This window comes from Dioscorea cayenensis, chromosome 6 (genome assembly GCF_009730915.1).
Source record: "Dioscorea cayenensis subsp. rotundata cultivar TDr96_F1 chromosome 6, TDr96_F1_v2_PseudoChromosome.rev07_lg8_w22 25.fasta, whole genome shotgun sequence".
Lineage (NCBI taxonomy): Eukaryota > Viridiplantae > Streptophyta > Magnoliopsida > Dioscoreales > Dioscoreaceae > Dioscorea > Dioscorea cayenensis.
Genome location: NC_052476.1, coordinates 19,837,042 through 19,858,292, shown reverse-complemented (window position 1 = coordinate 19,858,292; position 21,251 = coordinate 19,837,042). Strand labels below are relative to the sequence as shown.

At 33.0% G+C, this 21,251-nt stretch overlaps 1 protein-coding gene across 4 annotated transcripts; it reads right to left on the bottom strand.

The window, feature by feature from the left end:
- Positions 1–5,989: 5,989 nt before the first annotated feature.
- Positions 5,990–15,395, bottom strand: LOC120262808 (peptidyl-tRNA hydrolase, mitochondrial-like). 4 transcript variants are annotated; one of them, XM_039270701.1, is made up of 8 exons: positions 15,250–15,395; positions 15,071–15,155; positions 14,893–14,960; positions 10,807–10,857; positions 10,635–10,708; positions 8,490–8,548; positions 8,331–8,407; positions 5,990–6,159 (listed from the first exon to the last, which is right to left on the bottom strand). In XM_039270701.1, the coding sequence occupies exons 1-8, from the start codon at positions 15,370–15,372 to the stop codon at positions 6,028–6,030; spliced, it is 669 nt and encodes a 222-aa protein (XP_039126635.1). In that variant the 5' UTR covers positions 15,373–15,395; the 3' UTR covers positions 5,990–6,027. The 4 variants fall into 4 exon arrangements, with proteins under 4 accessions (XP_039126635.1, XP_039126636.1, XP_039126637.1 ...); XM_039270702.1 differs by having other exon boundaries at positions 8,331–8,401; XM_039270703.1 differs by lacking the exon at positions 5,990–6,159 and adding an exon at positions 6,190–6,851.
- Between the last annotated feature and the right edge of the window lie 5,856 nt (positions 15,396–21,251).

Below are 21,251 nucleotides of genomic sequence, written 5' to 3'. Positions count from 1 at the left end.
CTCAAAGCTTTCTCGAGCCTAGCGTTGGTCTTCATGAAGTTGGCCTCCAAGTGTCATAGGCAATAACCATGCAGTGATGAGGGGAACACTCATAAGACGACATTGACTAGACCCTTGGATCAATTTGAGATGAACTTTATAATCTTATTGTAGCATCTTGACCGTACAAGGTCTCTCCAAGAGTCACAAGAAACAAAGTCTAGTTCTCATCAGTTTTGCTGTCGATGATGGCGAATGATATATGGAATATACCCTCATTACCACCTTTTCTTGTTACTCTTAGGAGAATCCCACCATACTTACCAAATAGATGAGTCCGTCAATATAAAGTAATGGCCTGCACCCATGCTTAAACCCCAACAAACAATCCCCAAAGGAAAAAAGGCATGCTCAAACCGTTCGCCGTCATTGTCAATGGTGACAACGCTACCAGGATTCGTCTCGACCACTTTATCTGCATAACAAAGAAGCAAATCATAGCTACTAACCTCGCTACCATGAATGGCCGACCTAGCAACCTCCTTTCCCATCCAAGCACACTTGTATGGTAGACGGACACCATAGTCCCTCAATATGTCTTTTTGTAAGTCAATAGCTCAATACAATGGCCATTCTTTCAATTTTATACCAATGTCTCCACCGCAAATGTAAGCCGCTTGCATTGTTTTCATCCGGAACATATCTAGGTTTTCCTCTTTCGAAGCATACACTCGCCATTGGCATTCTGGAGCAGCACACCTTATAGTCACCCGGATTTTATCATTTTTAATAAATGTAAAGTCAATTTTGTCTTATAGTTGTGGTTCACAAGTTATCTTTGAAGTGCTTTGCATTCTCAAACCTTTGGCCTACTTTTAATGTTGACTCATCATGTGCTTGGGAACACCCCACAATATTGAGTGCCCCAGAGGTAGGATGTTGGGAGAGCACGTTGACGCCATTGGGGTTTATGCTGTTTGAGAAGGATTCCCTATGTGGCAATAAACAAAAATCACACAATAATACTACAAATTATTACACATGTAACCATAATAATACACATGAAAGTTATTTAATACACGAGAAACAATAATACTACACACTTAATAGGTCTAATACACAAGAAAAGCTAATAATACTCACAAAACCATTATAATACACAAGAATGATGTCTATTGCATAAGAATACAAAAGGCAAAAGTAACCGAGTTTCCACCCGAAAGCGCCTTCACTTCCTTGGTGGTGATATCCATGACAAATTTGTTGAAAGTATGGTATATATGGCACATGCGTTGAAAGTCCGCATCATACTCATTTGGGTAAAGCATTTTGTATAAGTCAGGAGGCGCCACGAACTTCACTTTCACTTGAGAAACATTCAGGACCCAATGTGCGTATATCTCACCCATGACTGTCTCAGACGGTGAATTGAAGCATATGTCCTTCTCCTTTGTATCGCGTCACAACACTGAAGGTTTCCATTATTGATGACACCTATATAAAATTTTAAAATGCTTGTTAGATTCCACGGCCAGAAAAACATACAAATTAACAAGAAGCTTGTAAGATTTTCATAGCTACAAAGGTATGATGAAGAAGAAGTAAGAAGAACACGAAGAAGAACAACTTACGTGTTTATTTTGACTCGGTAACAAGATGAAAATAAAGATGTTGAAGCATCAGCAACCCAAGCAAGATGAAAAAACATACAAATTAACAAGAAGCTTGTAAGATTCCATAGCCACAAAGGTATGAAGAAAACGAAGAAGAAGAAGAAGAAGAAGAAGAAGAAGAAGAAGAAAAAGGAACAAGAATGAGAAGTAAGAAGAACACGAAGAAGAACAACTTACGTGTTTATATTTTGACGGGGTAACAAGATGAAAAACAAGATGTTTAAGCGTCAGCAACCCAAGCAAGATGAAAAAGAAGAAGTTGAAGAAGAATGAGAAGAAAGAGGGAAAAAGCAAAAGTTATATGACAAAAAAGATTCATTGGAGGATATCGCCATACATCACATTTAATGTGACATGACTTGGAGAGAAAAAAAACTCTAACTTTTGTTTTCTCATCCCACATGGCCAATTGTGACATTTCACATCCATTTAATTGACGGAATTAACACCAAGGACTAAAAAGTATTTGGTTAGAAAAAGAAAAGATCTAAAAGAAAATGGAAAAGTCAGAATGACTAAACAAAAAGTTTGAAACTTCTTAGGGACTTTTAATAGAAGAGAAGAATGGCCATGAAAAAAATCAACATCTTAGTACTTTTAAAAGGTCCACACATAACTTAAACGATGACATTACTTGATGTTTTGTTTTGCAAATTATATTGGTGAATAAATTTCATGTGGGTTATTTTGTTAATTAAAAAAAAGTTATATTATGAAAAATCCCCTCTAAATATCTCACATCCAATATAGGATTAACTCCTACGGATGAGAATATATTAAACATTTAATATTATATATATTAGTGTGAATGGGGCTTGGAAAAAATTATGAAAATAATGGATTTTAATGGATTTTGTTTTACTCTACTGAGCATAAGTTGAAATAGACCAACATATGGGTTTGGGGGTGAGTTAGGTTACACCAAGATTTACAAATTCATTTCATCCAAACAAACAAAGTATTATGGGTTTTGGGTGGTTAAAGTATTTGTAAAAGGTATAATTCTCTAAACAGTTCCTCCATTTTTCAAACTTATTATTTTAGTCTTTTTACTTTAAACTGTAATTTTTCGGTTCCTCTGCAATTTTAATTTAGTCATGTCAGTCCCTCTAAATCCTAAACCCTAACCCTAAACCATCAAAAAATGGGAGGGACTAAAAAACTACAATTTAAAGTGAGGGACTAAAAGGATATGTTTGAATAGGAAGACTATTTAGAGAATTATGCCATTTTAAAAAAGTACACACCATAAAATTTTATCCATCCGTGTCCTATGTCAGTAATCCATCCCCTTTTATGATGTTCTTAGCAGTAACTTCAAGCATAACTTTAAGAAATGGTTGGAGAAGCATTCCATGCATGGATCTCATGAACAATGATCATATTTCTAATATATATTAGCTGATCTTGATATGGGTCTCTTATGAAAAGAACAATATTTCCTCCCTTCAAAGTTGCATAACAAAAAAAATTTATTCATAAAAAGTTATTAAGCCATTGTAACCATTGCATTTTTGTATCCCTTTTTATGAAGTTTGCCACCATTATTCAAAATTTAAAAAAAAAAAACCCTTTCATTTTTAACTTAATTAGGGGGGTTTTCGAGGGTTGAATATTTTTCAAAATAAAAATACCTTTACTGAATTACATAATTACATCAATGCCCGGGTAAATTTTTTAGTAAGTCACTAAACTTTAGCTCATTTTCACTTTGATCACCAAACTTCAATTTGTATCAATTTGGTCACTCAACTTTAATTTCATTTCACTTCGTAGTAAATCAAAATATTTCAACCTCCAAATGAATGATGTGGCTCTTTTTCAATGACGTGGACGTCTCTAATAGACTTAATAATGTGTCAATAGGAGAACTGACTTAGATTTTTAGACAACTATGTAATCAATTGGGGGTTGAAATCCTTGATTTATTATCGTTTGAAATCAAATTAAAATTGAGTGACTAAATTGATACAAATTGAAGTTCAGTGATCAAAGTAAAAATGAGCCAAAGTTTAGTGACTCACTAAAAAATTTACCCATCCATGTCCTGTAAAAAAGTTTAGGTTTGGTTTTGAATTTAAATTGTTTTTTTTTTGTAAAAAAAATAATAAAATATTATAAATTGTCAAATAAGAATATTTAATTTACAAAAAAATACTATATGTGTAAAATTAGCATAAAATCAACTTATAGCTGCAAAAAAAATAATAAAATATTATAAATTGTCAAATAAAAATATTTATTTTACAAAAATAATTTTGTATGTGTAAAATTAGCATAAAATACAACTTATAGCTTAAAGACTATTTTAGTAATATTAATATAAAACCTTACCTTCTATTACCTTCAATCCAAGCACTAGAAGGTTTGATACCCCCATTTACCTTACGTTCAATCCAAACAAAGTATAACTTAACATCTTCTTTTACCTTCTTTTACGCTATTCTATTCCTACTTTACAAAACCCTTCTTCACCTCATCCCAGCAAAGCCTTAGAATTGCATTTATGAAAAAACAAATTAAAAAAAAAAAATTGCCCTTCTTATTTACTGATTTACCATCTCTTTTACATGGTCTCAATTCAAATTTTTTTTTTTTCTTATTTTTGCTTATTTTTTCTTGAAGTGGGAATATATTCTGTAAAATTAAATCACATAAAACACAAAATTATATTCCATGGATGAAATTAAAGGATGAACAAAAAAGAATAAGCCAACAACACTCAACAACATAAACTTGGAATAATGCACATACTATTGTAGGGTTAATTTTTCAGGAAGTCACCCAACTTTGCCCTATTATCATTTTGGTCATCCAATTTCAAAACGTATCAAAGTGGTCACTCAAGTTATAAAAACTTTCACCGGGAAGTCACCCGATACTCTCCGTCACCCAATAGCCTATGTGGCGGCCGTAAAAGCCTAGTCAGCCGCTGATGTAAACATTATCAAGCTTACGTAGCTTGTCCACGTCAGATTAAGTCGCTGAGTCATCAAAACAATGACACCTCAGCCCTTCTTCTTCTTCTTCTTCTTCTTCTTGTCTTCTGGTTCTTCTTCTCTACATTCTTCTTCTCAGTCCTTTCTCCTTCTTTTTCTTTTTTCTCTGGTTCTTCTTCTTTACCCTCTTCTTCTTTGTGCCAGTGTTCTAGAGACTTTTGAATCTAATCTCTTTTTCTTTATTTATTTTTTTATGTTTCTCAAACTGTTTCCTAAGATAAAATGCTCTTTATTGCCATGTCAGACCGTCATCTATTCATTTCATTGTCAGGAGATGATTAGGAGATGATGGTGTTCGTCCACAATTATCATCTCGATTGACTCCACTGGTTGATGTGATTCAACTGGATAAATTTGTAAAAAATGTTTTTTCTTTTGTTAAGCTTTGCATTTGTCAAGCTTAAGCAAGTCACCCTTACCTAGTGAATGATATATGCATAACATGTCAGACATATCTTTTCTCTTTTGCTTTTTTGTGAGAGAGAGAGAGAGAGAGAGAGAGAGAGAGAGAGAGATGATGATGATGATGATGATGATGAAGGACCTTATATCATCGACGCCATGGAGGTGTGAGGAGGAGCCTGACGAGTCGACGATGCCAAGCTGAAGGTTACAGCTAACCCGGCGAGACCTCCACCATGCACGCCCTCTCAAGTGCTCCGTCTCTCATCCAAGTCCATCCTCAACATGAGCTCGAGATCGACCCTGAGTTCTTTTTTCTATGGATAAGAACCATGCTTTTGTGGATTTAGGGTTTTAAGAAGACTCTTCACTATTTCGGTTGTTTCTTTTAACTCATTTTGTTAGACAGGACTTGCATTGATTTCTTCAAGTCTCGAGAACAATGGCATGAAAAAGAAGAGGGTAGAGAAGAAGAACCAGAGAAAGAAGAAAAAGAAGGAGAAAGGGCTGAGAAGAAGAATGTAGAGAAGAACCAGAAGACAAGAAGAAGAAGAAGAATAATAAGAAGAAAGGGCTGAAGTGTCATTGTTTTGATGACTCAACGACTTAATCTGACGTGGACAAGCCACGTAAGCTTGATAATGTTTACATCAGCGGCTGACTGGGATTTTACGGCCGCCACGTAGGCTATTGGGCGACGGAGAGTCTCGGGTGACTTCCCGGTGAAAGTTTTTATAACTTGAATGACCACTTTGATACGTTTTGAAATTGGATGACCAAAATGATAATAAGGCAAAGTTGGGTGACTTCTTGAAAAATTAACCCTACTATTGTACAAGACAAGAACCACCTGAGAAAATAACATAAGTACCCTTTTAAATAAGCAACCATATTTTACTTATAATATCTACCGATATATATATACACACACACAAATTTATTAGAAAGTTCAAATCTCTTAAACAAATTGGAAATCACACAGGTAGATTTTGAAGTCTTAAATGCTTGTATTTCTGATCTGCATTGGCTGACCTTGCACATTCTGTCAAACCATTTGCTACAATTGAGTTCAAGATTTCAACCCCTTCTTGCACAGCAGAATCAATCTGGCTCAAGGATAGAAAAGATATGGAAATCAAATTGGTTCTATCATAGAATAATTAAATCAAATATGATGAAAGTGACTGAGCAAAAAAAACCTAGTGAAATTTTAAATCGAACAATTTTAGTAGAACCGTGCAATAATAAAAAATCATCATCAATATGTAGCCAAGGTAATTTGCTAGTTCATGTACCAATCTTAGAAGCGAAGAACTACTGATGTTGAAGCTAAAAGAAAACAGGGTGAAAATTTGAGTATGGCTCAAACTTTTTGCTCTGATTTTAATTAGCCAATCCGATTACCACAGATTTCAGGGAGAGATCCGCACAAGATAATTGAAACATGATCGCTTCTATGGCACAACCAACATGGAAGGCCTTGTCACAACACGACTTCAAAGATTTCCAACTGAAATTATTCAAATGGTGGAAACTAGGAAAAAAGGATAAGGAAAATTTCCTACTTTTTGTTTCTTCTCACATTAGAACTTCTTCTATATTAACCTACGCCAAGTACATTTCGGAAAAGTTTCAATAATACTCTCATAATGTAAAAGTTCAGGAATAGTATATTATACAATGTAAATGATGTTACTCCTGAGCTATAAAGGAACATGACGATTAAAGTCAAGATGAAGGATGCAGACACTTAAACTCTGACGTAGTATTAACAACTTGAATCCATGTTTCCACCAAACTGCAAACAAGGTTGGAATTTTCAACAGTGACATAGTTAAGTTTGATAAAACTTCTTACCGATCACCAAAACTTCTGGAGTTATTCCCACCATCCAGAATAAAAAAAAAACAATCAGACTATTTTATTCACAAATTGCTTAAGAAGATTCAATAGAGAAATAAGGCCATTACAGAATTTGTGGACATTTCACCATCCGCTGATGATGGACTTCAACAAGTAAAATAAGCATCAGGAAATCGAATGAGTGTCTAGCTAATTACTAACATATAAGTTCAACACCATAAGAATGTGTGCACTATAAGTAATTATGCTATCATAAAATGACCAATGTTCATTATAAAGAAAAAGTTATATAATAATCTAGCATGATAGTCCTAGCACCAACTTATACACAACATAAAATTCTCTTATCATGCTTTAAGATTGAAGCTCCACCACTATTTCAATGATTTTGCTTAATGGTTTAATGATTTGTAAATGGCTATAGAAAATGGACTTTTCTGAATGAAGTGGTGGACTTTAATAGAATTTTCAGACAGTGATATCTCATAATGGTTCTAATGATTTGTAAATGGCTATAGCAAATGGACTTTTCCGAATAAAGTGGTAGACTTTATTAGAACTTTCAGACAGTGATGTCTCATAATTTTTTTCTTTTATTAAAATCCCACACTTGACATACTCATTGTAATCAATCCTTTTCTCTATCATGTAATTCTAATTTTATGCTTCTTCTACTCGACAACTTTGTAAATGATATGGAATATTCTCAACCATGAATGTTCAATATCTCTTGCAGTTCTCTGTGTCCACAATCATTGAGTACTTCTTTTTTAGTGAATTAATGATGCCAACTGCATTCATATTTCACCTTCCCTTTGTATTGAAACTGGATTTACTGTGAGAACAGGTGAACATAGTTAAGGAATTAGTAACCTGATTGTGAGTTCCATCACTTACAGAATTGGGTCTGCATTCTAAAGACAGACAAATTTCAAAAGAAGAAACAATAGCAAGAAAGATGACTATGATTACAGTTTCAGCCATGTATCAAGTCAAAATTAAGAACCAAAGTATCTTATGGTGTAACACGGAGAGATATGTAAAACTTATAATCAGCAGATCATTACTATTACTGTTACATATGATATCTGACACGCACAGCATGCAGCATGCAGCATGCAGCATCCAGTACAGTTAGGTTTTGAGACTGTTATTATGATAGCTAGATCAGCATCCTATTCAGTTAAACATTGTAAAGATGCGAAAAATGCAATCTTAATTAACTTTAATAGGTAATCAGGCATTGGATTAATTAAAAATTCTACTCAAGAGTTACTGCTAAAAGATTTGGGCTAGTATTCTTTCTTCTAATAAGCATTCTCACACAGTGACACCTGGAAGTTCACTGGTTTCTGGCAAACTAAGAATGGATGACTGCAAGAAAGCTGCACATTTGAGGTAATTCTGTACTTACTCTCTCACGAGCTAGTTTATTGAATTTCTGAAGTAGAAAAGCCTTTGGATCCATTTGCCCAGGAGGTCTTCCTATGCCTTACACAAATGAAACATAAAGTAAGTTTTCATGGACAACATTGCCTAAAAGTAATAAAAAACCAGAGAAGTTAAGACAAACCAATTCTCAAACGACCAAAATCTCTGTTTCCCCGAAAATGATATATGACACTCTTGAGCCTACAAAGCAACCACTGAATACATCACTTTTGCAAACTATCTGAAAAACATAAAGAGCATCCTATTAAATCATTCAAAGAATTTCCACAAAACTAGATGTCTGCTCTGCTAGTATGTGAACCAATTATCACCTCTGCTTATGATAATTCAAAGAATTGTCCTACCATTAATAAATGATGCCATGTACATAATTAGACTCACTCAAGGGTATATATGCAAGAATCTTAATTTTTCAGGTATATAAGAGAAATTTTATGAGTGTTCATGTGTAATTTCAGGTCTTTATAGGAGTATATGTATATATAAAAACCTTTATTTTATTTTGATTCCTGAAATAACAATTATCCTCCTCACATTAACATGCCCTCACTCTTAAGGAAAGATAAGGTGAGCTAGTTTACCATGCAGAATATTTTATCATAGAAGCTCGTTATTTGTGCTATTTTAACTATTGTTCCTCAGGTCACAATCTACTTCCCCTTTCTATTTTCTTTCTTGCATTTTTTATGGCTTTGGCAATCACTAATAAGCATATGTATGAACCTTTTTAACCAGAGGAACTATCATTTATATACAGAGGTACCTGACTTTTGTTTGAAATTTTAAGAAACCACTTTTCTAATCTCTGATACTTAAGTGACTATGGTTATTAAATGCATCCACTTATACCGAAGTCCACCTGGAAGGGACATGTGAATAAAGCTCATGACAAAATAGAATAACATTGGAGAATACAATGGATAAAACTGTATTAATCTAACTAAGAAAAAGATTTTATAGATGGGCGGACTCCTCCCAATTGAATATGATGGATAACATGGACATTGAAACAAACAATTGGCATCCTTTGAAGACTTCTTTTCAATTAGTACTAAAGAAGGCTCATTAAAGATGTGATGATAACTAGATTAATGTACAGCTTTCAAGTATGTAGGCATTTATGACAAAATACGTTAGCTTTGATATGTTAGCTTTGATATCGAGGGACTCCTACATAACACAGTACAGAAAACAACTTACTATACCTTGCAAAAACAGCTTTATGAAACTATGGCCACTTAACCCAATGCATACAATGGTGCAAAGCTTGCATTGCATTGGAGGAAATTAATTGGAAGATTTGTCCATTAGCACAATCAGCCACCTTATGAAGAAAATACATTATTACAAGGACTCTGATGTATGTATCAAATCTTTTATTCACAAAGCTCTATCATGAAAAGGGATCTCATAGTGCAGATAAAACACTGAACTTCAGTCCATAAAAACCTCTAATTGATCATTCAAAATCGATGCCCAAGGCATCCGCCATTAAATTGGTGTTGCAAAACCCATCAAATTGATATAGAAGGTTAATCTGGGTCTGGGTCACGCGCCCATTAATCAGGCATGAAATCGCCAAATCTTATATTAGGACACCAATTTGAATGATTCTGGTTTCTAAAAATATTACTACCTTAATGTGCATTCATACATCTAATTAACTTGGTTCAAATCCTAATGGTTCATATAGGATAGTAGGATCAAATAAAACTTTGAATAAGTTGAAGGAAAAGGAGATAGGATTATCTTCATACTCAACTGGACCTAAATCATATTCATTCAAGTGACTAGGTCCAATTGGGTTCCATCCAGCTTTAAGAGTTTAAATTAAATGTAAGTCTAATTTATAAAAATAAGGGGCTTAATTTGAAAGCTACTGTCCGCCATATTGGCTGAAGCTAATATAGTTAAGTCTGGAAATATCAATTCAATAGTGTCTGCCTCAATAATTAGGACAAAGGTTCGATTGGGCTGGGTTCAACTTTGATTAGGTTGAAAGGAGAAAAGAGCTCTTTCTCGATTAGCATTAAAAAATTCAAGGTCAAGGTCAAACTAATCTGCACCACAGCTAGAAATCTTAAATTGTTGGTGGTTTAGACACTATATCAAAAATAAAAAGTAACTTTTCCTTTTTGAAGTATCACATATGGCTTGAGAGATGACGGTATATATAAACAAAACTAAGATTAACTCCATTTCTAGCTGGAATGCCAATCATTGAATTATGGCTCTTCATTGAACTTTAAGAAAGACAACCTCTTACCCTTTATGATGGCCATGTCCTCCTTTTGGTTGTATTCGAAGCACTCCACAAGGCAAGTCCATATCATCAAAAATCTAAAATAAATGTTGCAGAAACACAAGATATTTTAGCAAATAAAAGAATTAAATAGGCAATCCTTATAATACATGTGAAGTTGAAAAAAGAAATGTACCAAAAGGACCCGATTTAAGGGTAATTTATAGTAGGCTGCAAGTGGTCCAGCCTACAAAAATGTAACAAAAAAGAGAAAAAGAATTATAAGATTCTAAGATAAAAGGCAGTGAAAAATAAGATCAACAAAAAAATCAAAAACAAAATCAGCAAAACAGCAGTATATCTTGCTTTCCCTTTCCTGTGGAGAAAAGAAGACTTATGAATTTCTTTCAGAAGCATCAATTTCCAACCCATCTTCGAGAATATGATGCTTGGTTGCTTCACCTAAGATCTCACACTACAGGGAAGGCACATGGTTAGAGGAAAAATGCTTTCAATGATTAATACAACTAGAAATCATTGAATTTCTTTCATGAACTTTGTAAATCTCCCTCTTTTCCTATTGTTCTATTTTGGTTGAATAAGGATTTTATTGAACAAAATTTAAATAGGACACATTATCTTCCAAAATAGTTGAAAGGAATAGATTTATCATATGTGAATGCAAGTAGAAAGAGGTTTGGAAAATGAGAAGGTATATCTAAACCTGCTGGAGAAAAATAAATTGTCAAAGATCCCATCATCATGTACTCAAGCCATTCCTTTTTCACACAGGTCTATTTAGTAATTTTTCCTTTTCTCAATTGACAAGCGGGTTAATCTGCTACTACTAAATGGCTTACTTTCTCAATCTACCTTCTCCGAATCATTGACTGTCGTAATAAATTAATAGAACAATTTCATTATTTTATGACTTTACAAATAACTGAACAAGGATATCTCTGTAAAAATCTCTAGAGTAGCCTAACTTACAATGAACAATGTCGAAGTTGCCAAATGTTCAGTTGAGATGCACCCTCAAACAATATCTTATAAAGTCACTTAGGCAATCTAGGTGATCATTATCTCTAGAGTGGCCGCGAACCAGATTTAGGTGCTCCGGCCAAAAGGAATCATGTGTTAGCTGATGGCCTTCTCCATCACCATGCCTCACATGCAGGATTCTGGAATACCATTAACTTGCTTTGTATAAACTTTTTTCTTGATATTGTGCTGCACAGTTCCAGTTGAAGCTAAATTAAAATCGTGAAAATCGTAATCATGATGCATGTTTGGCCTATCTATGGCTGAATCACACTAGAATCATAAGTTCACATCTTCAACAACTGATGTATAGAGTCAAGTTGAAATTCAACAGAAGTTCTTGAACATTTTTATTGCCTTTTCATTTCTATAATTGAGATATAAGAACACACGCCTATCTTTCAAAATTCCAATTTAATATACATGTCAAAATAATGTATTTACAGTTCTTCCATTCCTATTTTCATATGGATAAAAAATGAACTTCAGTTTAAAACGAAACTAAAATATGAACATCATGACATCTACAACGCGAACCGGATCCTATATTATACTTTTGATAATAACATGCAAAGGTAATATCATTTCCAGAAGCAAACACTTGTTGCAATACAACTTTATTTTTATATTAGTTTCTACCCAAGGTTTATATGCAATGTATGTGTTCTATTTTTAGGACCTTGGATCAAGGAAAACTATTCATAGACTTTGAGTTATGTATAGAAGACAGTAAGACATCAATCCACTTCGTAGGGCTTGCCTATATATAACCATACTGTGGAGAATAATAAACAGTTAAGTAAAACTTATTTGAAACTGAAGGGCAACACTCCAAGGATTTGTTAGATTGCAACAACAGTGCCAACTACTCTTTCTTACAAGTTTCATTTCCAATCAACTTTTTTACTTTAGCCCAATTGGAACACACTCTTTCTGTATCTCCACTGCCACTATATCAAGTGGCGTGTTTTGTATCTCACTTTGGTTACTCTCCATGATCAAAATAACATCGGAAGTTTCTCGGGAGAACACTGCCACCTCTATCTTATATGCTGTTACAAGCAACCAGCAGAAAAAATTTTAGGCTCACATCTTTCCTCAATGTATCTGCCACACCTCTCATAAACATAAAACATAAACCTTTCATATGAAATAAGTTTGCCTTGTTAGATGCGAGCGAAAGACATTATCCAGACTTGATTCAACCTAAAACCCTACATTGATAGGATGAGACCTACAGTTACATATTCATAAACATATTTACTAACTTAACTGATGTTGACTATTAATTACTATGATAAGCCCCTTGATAAGTGTTAGTCAGTCTATTTCAATTAACTGCGTTACAAACAAACTAATTAACCAAGCTCTAATAACATGTTAGATACAAACCAAACACATTATGTGGGTTTGATTCAACCCAAATGCTAAAATTATAGAATGAGAGACCTGAATAATATTCATATCCATGTTTACTAATTCAACCTACATGGGACTATTCGTTATTCTAACATACCTTACTATGATGGTTTATCCATTTTTTGTTCTCAGCATCGATTGTAAAGCTACATTTGATTCTCGTATTTACCCAGGCGTCAATTATGTTTGGAAGTAGACCTCCAAGATATGGTGGTGATCTACACACATGTGAAAAAGTATCTAATATGTATCAAGGTGGACGTAACCAAATTTGAACTTCCAAAATGGTGCATCACCAAAATGAATGAATGACGAGTTAACAAATTTTCACTTACTGATAAAGAGATAGAAGTAACATTGCATATACCACATGTTAAATGTGCATAAATTTGATAAAGAATTAGGGATGGGATGATAAAGGGTTAGGCATAATATCCCATATAGCATACAGTAAATGTCTAAAGACTCTAAACAATAGATGAAGAATTAGAGATAGGATTAAAGGCAAATATTAAATAAAATCAGAAGAAATTGTATAAAACACTTTAAGATGAAGTAGGAATGTTCATACATGTCTTTCGCATGACATCATCGCTACTAGTGTTGATATATAGTTTCAGCATTACCACAAAATCAATGCCAAAAAATAACATACATAAAATCATCTATGTCTTAATAGCTTATTTAGCTCCCCATGCAATAGAAATCCTCTATGAAATGGTCTTTCCTGAAAGCAAAGGCCAATAATTTGCATCTTGGCATACATTAACAGGATAAAGAATTCCAGATGAGTACAATTAAGTTAAAAAGTCATGGAAAAACAGCAGCAACGTAAATAGTGATATACTGGGAATGCACATGTGTTCAACTTAAGAAAGAGATGTAACAAGCTCGGCACTTGTAGGATAAGATAAATACCTAACAATTTTACATGAATCACACTACAAGGAACTTTCTTCACAAAAAAAAGAGTTTGCATCCTATCTAAGAGAGGAGATTTTCAGATTGTAATTGTAAAAACCTCACATAAAAAATGGATCCAAATCAATCCCAAGAAAAATTTAAGCAGCTACCAACAGTTAGTTCTACATATTTACCAAAAGCTAAATGAATTCCAGCTTATAACTCATGAATGAAATCAATCAAATAGTTTAGCAGTTTCTATTTTTAACTTTTCAGGTAACAATATAGAAACAAGTAATAAGGAAAATAGCACTACTAGAGTTATGCAGAAGTAAAATAAAGCAGAATAAAACTTGACCCCCTTTAAGGCACAGTAAACTACAAACATTAGTCACAACAAGAATTAGGTCTTGTTTGCTGGTCTGGAATGAGCTGCCAAGTCACTACCCAATGGAGCTCACCCTCAAACCCACAAACACCTTCATAATGAACATTAGTATTGATTATTTGATCTGGGTTTGAATCTTTTGATATTGGAGCCTTCTACAGACTTGTGGATTCGATCTAAGTAAATGTTTCTTATGGCAGTGTTTTCAGTTTACATCAAATAGTCACCCCCAATTCAACAATTCATTCCTCCTCATACATCATTTTGTTGTGCTATGTTACCCTTTATCTCATCAGACTCTAGTTTCCTTCTATAAAAAAACACTTCATTCTCAACAAAGAGGTAAACTTTCCTCAAAATGTTTTAAAACAAAGATTTACTTTTTAGCATTTCATAGTTCTTTGGCATGAAAATTAAACAAGTATGAGACCATTCACATTCAACAAAGGTAGTGAGGCAGAGGCAAAATACAAGACATATTCACAAAAACTGAAAGAAAAGAAATGCTCGAGAGGTTTTTAATGTACTAACAGACTCGCCGCTAAGATTCATATAAGTCTGTGGCTTCGCGAGAAGAACCGGGGTGCCACCAACAAACCCTAAACAATGATAACACGATAGTGAATCAAGGAATTAAAAAAATAAAATAAAATAAAATCATACTTTTTCCAATCTGAAAGAATTCTCCAAACAAATACAGATATCCAACCTTCACCAAAAAAAGCTTTGCAGTGGACGGAGGTCATCGGGATGCCTTGTGACTGCGCAAAAGCGTCGATCATATCAAAACCAACCTGCAAGAGATCATGAGATTGCAAACCATTAGGCACAGAAGTAATCACACAATCAAAACATAGAAATTGGGAAGGAGAAAAGAAAGAAGCATACATTGTGCCTGGTGTGCTGGTACTTCTCACCAGGATTGCCAAGACCAACAAAGAGCCATGGCTGAGGGGAAGATGAGGCGGTGGAGGAGAGGCAGCGTCGCAGAAGCTTGGTGCAGGAGAGCATAAGCACCGATTTGGGGGAAAATGAGCCCTGGGTAGCTCTGTCCGTAGAATATTATATAAGCAGCATAATTTTGATAAGGGCATAATTGCAAATTTCCCATTTTTGTTGGGATAATGAAGTAATTTTCTAATGATTTTATTTGCACTAAATTTACTCAGATAAATTGGAAGTTAACTATTAAAAATCTTTTGTTAAGCTTATTTTGGTATAGATAAGATATGATAGACTATCATATTCTGCTACTATCATTTGTTTGGTGTGTCTATAGGATACGATAATTTTGACTCACGATAATGAATTCCGTTGGGGGAGTAAGGATAGAAATGGGGAGGATATGATAAAAAATAAATTTACTTTTTTTGCCTTATTATTTTGTTACTCTTCTTTATTTAGGGTTTCATTGTATATCTTTTTTTGATCTTTTAAACATGATGCTTGGGACAAGAAACTTATCAACAACTAGATAAGACACTAATTTCACTATTTTAAGTAGGATTTTATGCATTTAGAGTAGTTGAAGAGTTTCTCCGTCGATCTCGTGCTTGAGCAGATTATTTTTCATTTAAATCTGTTTTTTTTAATCATGTCTTATTTTTAGTTTCTCTGGTCTAATGATTTTTTTTTCAAATTAATTTTGATGTGATCTATTTATTTTCTATTGATGAGTTTGTTACTCTAGCTTTATGACATATTGATGACTTTGTGTATAATTTTCTCCAAAGAAATTGGTATGAACTACAATATTTTCAAGTTGATGATATTGCAATCCATATATTTGTGGACATTATATATAGGTTATTTACTTTTTAAAAATTTAAAACATACCGATAAATACATCATTAAGAAAAAAATTTTTAAAAAAAGTCTATTTTAAAAAAGAACATATAACTATATTATAAAGGGAAAATTTGTCTATTTACATATCATTTATATCATATCTTGTCATTATCCGGCCCACTTCAAACATAAAATAGGATAACAAAATGCTATCTAATGGTTTATCTAGTGTGCATCAAACAAATGATAGGATATAGCTTATCATGCTCATATCCTTGCATGCTCTTATCCAATCCTTATATCATATCCGTCCATATCCTATCATGTTTACCAAATGGGCCCTAAACAACAAATGAAATTAAGGATTCATTTGATTCACAGATGCAGATAGCATAAGCAATACAACATTGTATAAGTGGTTGAGTTAGAACATAAGTGCTTGTACTGATTCATGTTTGATGTTCAATAGACAATACAAAATGTTTCTATATGTTTTTCATAATTTGATTCCCACAAATACTCAGAAAAAAAAATTATAAGATTATTATGATACTTTTTGCATTGTCCCACATATATTTTACCGTAAAGAAATTTACACTATATGTTTTATGACTTTTTCTCTCCTTTTCAATATTTACCACTTAATTTTTCTTATAATTAATAAAAATTACTAGTCCATAATTACATTTTTAAATTTTTAAAATATATTAATTACCCAAAATATTTGAAATAAGAATTGAATTTTCATAAATAATTCACCAAATTATTTATTCATAAGGTAAAACAACAAATATTAGTTTTGATTAATTAACAAAGATTATTAGTCAAAACACATAGAAATTATTAGTCAAAATTATTTAATTTGGGTGGAAACTTATTTTAACCTTTCTTTACTTAAAATATTTTTTTGTAATATATATCATTAGATATTAGAAATAGACTACTTTTATTTTTATAAGAAAAACATGATTTTTTATTAAAATTAATTATATATCAAATATTTGATGATATATTATAAAAGGAATTTATATGAGTAAAGGGGTAAAATTGTCACTCTTGACCAAGTTAAAATGTCAAGAATTATTCAAGTGTCAATAACCTTAAGGCATTGACAGTGTAGTTGAACCACAAATCTTTTAATTTTTGCTTCTTATGGTTTAAGGGGGCTTTTGGTTGCAAGGAGTGGCGTGGGTATGACTCTTTAGATGATTTTATAGATGTGGAGTAATGGGAGTAAGAAGGGTTTGAGGAAGGAGTGAAGGGGCTGTGAACGGGTATTCACAATCACCAGAAAAATGGGGGATTCTTGATTCTTGACTTGTGAAATGATCATATTGCTCTTGTGTAAATACCTATCTCCAAATTGTTTTCTCCCTCAAACATTCGGGTGGCTGTGGAGAGAACATTGGCAATGGTGTGAGATCGGCGACCATTCGAGCAATAGTGAGTGAACGGCGACCAATTAGGGCAAATCTGGTTGGTTTTTTCTCGATTCAATTTTTTTTTTTTCTTTCTTTCTAAGCCATCATCTTGTGATTTTCAATTCAAGAGTCAAAGTTTTGATTTTTTTCTTCTGATATTTGAATGCTTATAGCATTAAAATGGAATCTTTGTTTGGTTATTTCTATGCTTATCGATGTTAAAGTGGACATTTTTTTATTTTGGAGAACTGTGTTTCTCTTGGTTTATGTATTTCTTGTTTAGTTTTTTTTTTGTCAGGATTTGAAATTTTAGGTGAGTTGTGATTGATTTTATGGCACAAAGTTTGGATCTTTTCTATGATTTTTTTTTCTTTTAACTTGTAGGTCTTCAATTTATTGTTTTGATTGAATGCACTGAGTGAATGGACAGACTTATTTCTTTTGCTTGAATAATAGGAAACAAAAATATTTATTATGATTAGGAGTTTTGTTTTGAATTTGCTGTGTAAACTAGAATGGCATTAATTTGCTGATGGTACAAAGCTTTCTTGCTGTCGTTATCAGAAATATTCATAAGGAGGTTGTGCTAATACATTTCACCCTTGTGGCAATATATTTGGAAAAAGCAACTGAAGGGGAGCAAAACAAAACGTTCAAAGGATTTTGTGACAAGTTAAGACATAAATTCAAGAAGGTTCATATTTTTTTGAAGTGTAACTGGACAGCAAGACCTAATTTCATGTCACTCAAATTCTAACATACATTTCTACCAAGATAAATTCTTTATAAAATGAATTTAGAAACGAAAAAATAGAACATAAAAATTATTATTATTTTTTTAAAAAAAACAAGGCATAATAAAGAGGATCTAGAGAGGGGATGTGACTCACCTCTAAGGGTAGAGAACTTGATGGAAAGACTCAATGGTCCTTAAAGAAAAGAGCCAAGGTTGAGGTTGTATCAGCTCAGTAAGACTCAATGGTTAAAAACCAAGCTTTGGTTTTATTCTCACTAATTAGCCGAAGAAATCAGGTAAAGAACGAGATGCAAGACAAGGGCAACAAGCTGGAATCGAAGGCTTACCTCTGGTGGTAGGGATCACTGATCGGAGAGGCGATGCAGGAGAAGGAACACTAGTTTCTAGAGATTGGATGAACTTCACGTGTTTGGAGGACAAGAAAGGAAGATAAAGGATTAACGGGCTGGGGGTTTTGCGTTTTAAAAAGATAAACCTCTTTTTTTTTTTAAATTCCAATTACTAATTGTGGGGTCCTTTATTCTTACCCGGCCTTTTTTTAGGATTGGGCAGTTAAAAATGAAGGAAATCACAAATCAAATTTTAATTTTTCAGATGATTGCAGAATCATGGCTTCCATTAGGGGCAAGCCCTTGATGTTAATTACCCCAGACTTGGTCGTAGAACCTCCGATTAAGAAACAAGCGTGAATGAGAAATAACTGAGCAAACATAAAATTTTTAATTGGTTTCAAAGAGCATAAGAGTACATAAACATGAACGAGAATACAAAACTATTAAGAGAATTATTTTATTTTATTATGCTCTTCAAACCCTTTTTCATTTGCATGACTTGGCTGACGCTCTTGACTCCTTTGCTAAAAGCATATTGGAAGACCCTTTTTGCTCTATGACTATGGCCTTCTTTAATTTTTATTTATGTGTGTTTGCATCTTGACACAACACATAACTCTCAAGTTGAGCCCACTCTACATTAATGAGTTACTTACTTGATCATCTTCTGATTTTTTTTTATTGCTGAAGAGTTTGGAGTTTTGTGCTTGTAAAATCTTCATGTCTCTAACTTGTGGAACTTCTTAGGTCTTTGACTTCTTCACGTCTTAAGACTTCAAAGTTGTATTTGTCATTTATATGGAATGTTTTGGTCTTGGCTCTTTCATGGCTTTGAGCCTTGACCATCATATCATCAAATTGTGACCTCCTACATGAGTGGGTCATTAACTTGACTATTTTGACTTGGTTTTATTATAAATTTAATCAGAGTACGGCATATGACATCTAAACATGTAAATATGTCGTATTATAAAACCAAAGTATGACATCTAATATGTTACATTAATTAAGTAATTAATATGTAGCGGAAGCAGGATCACTTACCTCCAACCATAGTAATTCAGACAGAAACAAACAAAGGGACTAAGATCTGCACTTTAAGTAACCAATGGCTCTTCCAATCTATCATGTTCTCTCCCGTTGATAGAGCTGGGTATTTTCGAGAACGTTAGATCGGAGACCCCTGGTGTTGTACTATATATAATCCTTACCATCAAAGGATTAACTCAATTTAAAATTTAAGTAGATTATTATCCAAAGTGCCAATAAGAGTTAACTTAGAATTTCATTAGATAAAGTCATGGACCACTTTATTCAGTTTGAATCTAGATTGGATTAATATCAACAAAAAGTTAATTCAGAATAAAATTAAAACTAACATTAACCCATAAATCCACATGTCTACATCAAAGAAATAAATTACTCGAATCATGGCGGTAAGTCATCATTATAAACTGAGTATTACCTTCCATGCATTATGATGCAATCTCTCTCTATAATGCAAACCTATATATGGCATTTTATCATTATGAATAAGTCAAATGCTTATTCAAGTCCAACACATAAATTAATATACATATACTTAACGATTGTCATTTCTCAAACTTAATGTATACACTTGATGAGAAGACAACCAAACAAGATCAAGAGTTTCAATAAAGATTTATGCTATCCAATATAGCTTATCAAGTAAAAGTTTACATAAAAGAACCAAGTCCTATTTGTTCTGCATATTATCCTTAAATAACTTAAGTGCATGCATTTCATATAAAGATCGGCAGACATCAATTCAGTGCTAATGTGTTCTGGAACATTATAACTGAATTATCAAACTTAATGGATTGGAGATAAAAATTCTCTATCTTAGCCCAAACACAAAACTCTTCAACTATATACCCAACAACATTACCTCAACATACTCAGCATCAATAGAAGAAATAACAACCAAAGAAATGTATTTGTTCAAAGGATACCTCTGTTAGCAGCTATAAGAGGTAACTTGATATTGATTTGAGAAGATCAACAAGGCCAACAAAATCTTAATCCGAGTAATCAACAATATCAAAGTTGATAAATATAAGAGTTCCTTACCATTACCCTATCACTTTCTTTATGGTTTTCTCAAAATCTAAAGATCATAATGACATCTTTATAACATTTCAATAATAATTGCAATGACAGACTTTCAACAAGTTTGAACATAAATAGGGTTTCTCAAACCTAAGCATACGGAATGTTTTCTAATTTCTCTCTTTCAAACACACCACTATTAATAATAAACCATGCATTAGGTAAATAAATTTTCATCTGATATCTCTCACAAACTTTTTAGATATAGATTTTTTGAAACCAAACTATAATGCCTCAAAATAACATTTTATGATCTCAATGTCAATGACATAAGACACCTTAATTATATCATTCAAACCAAAATTTTTAGAGAGTAATTACTTCACCTAATACACATATAATATATCTACATAATCTTAAATATAACATAAATATATCACATTATTCTCTGCAAAACAAATGAAGAGATAAATCATGAAATTTCAAATACCACCAACGGAAGACTTATTGTAGTTGTGGACC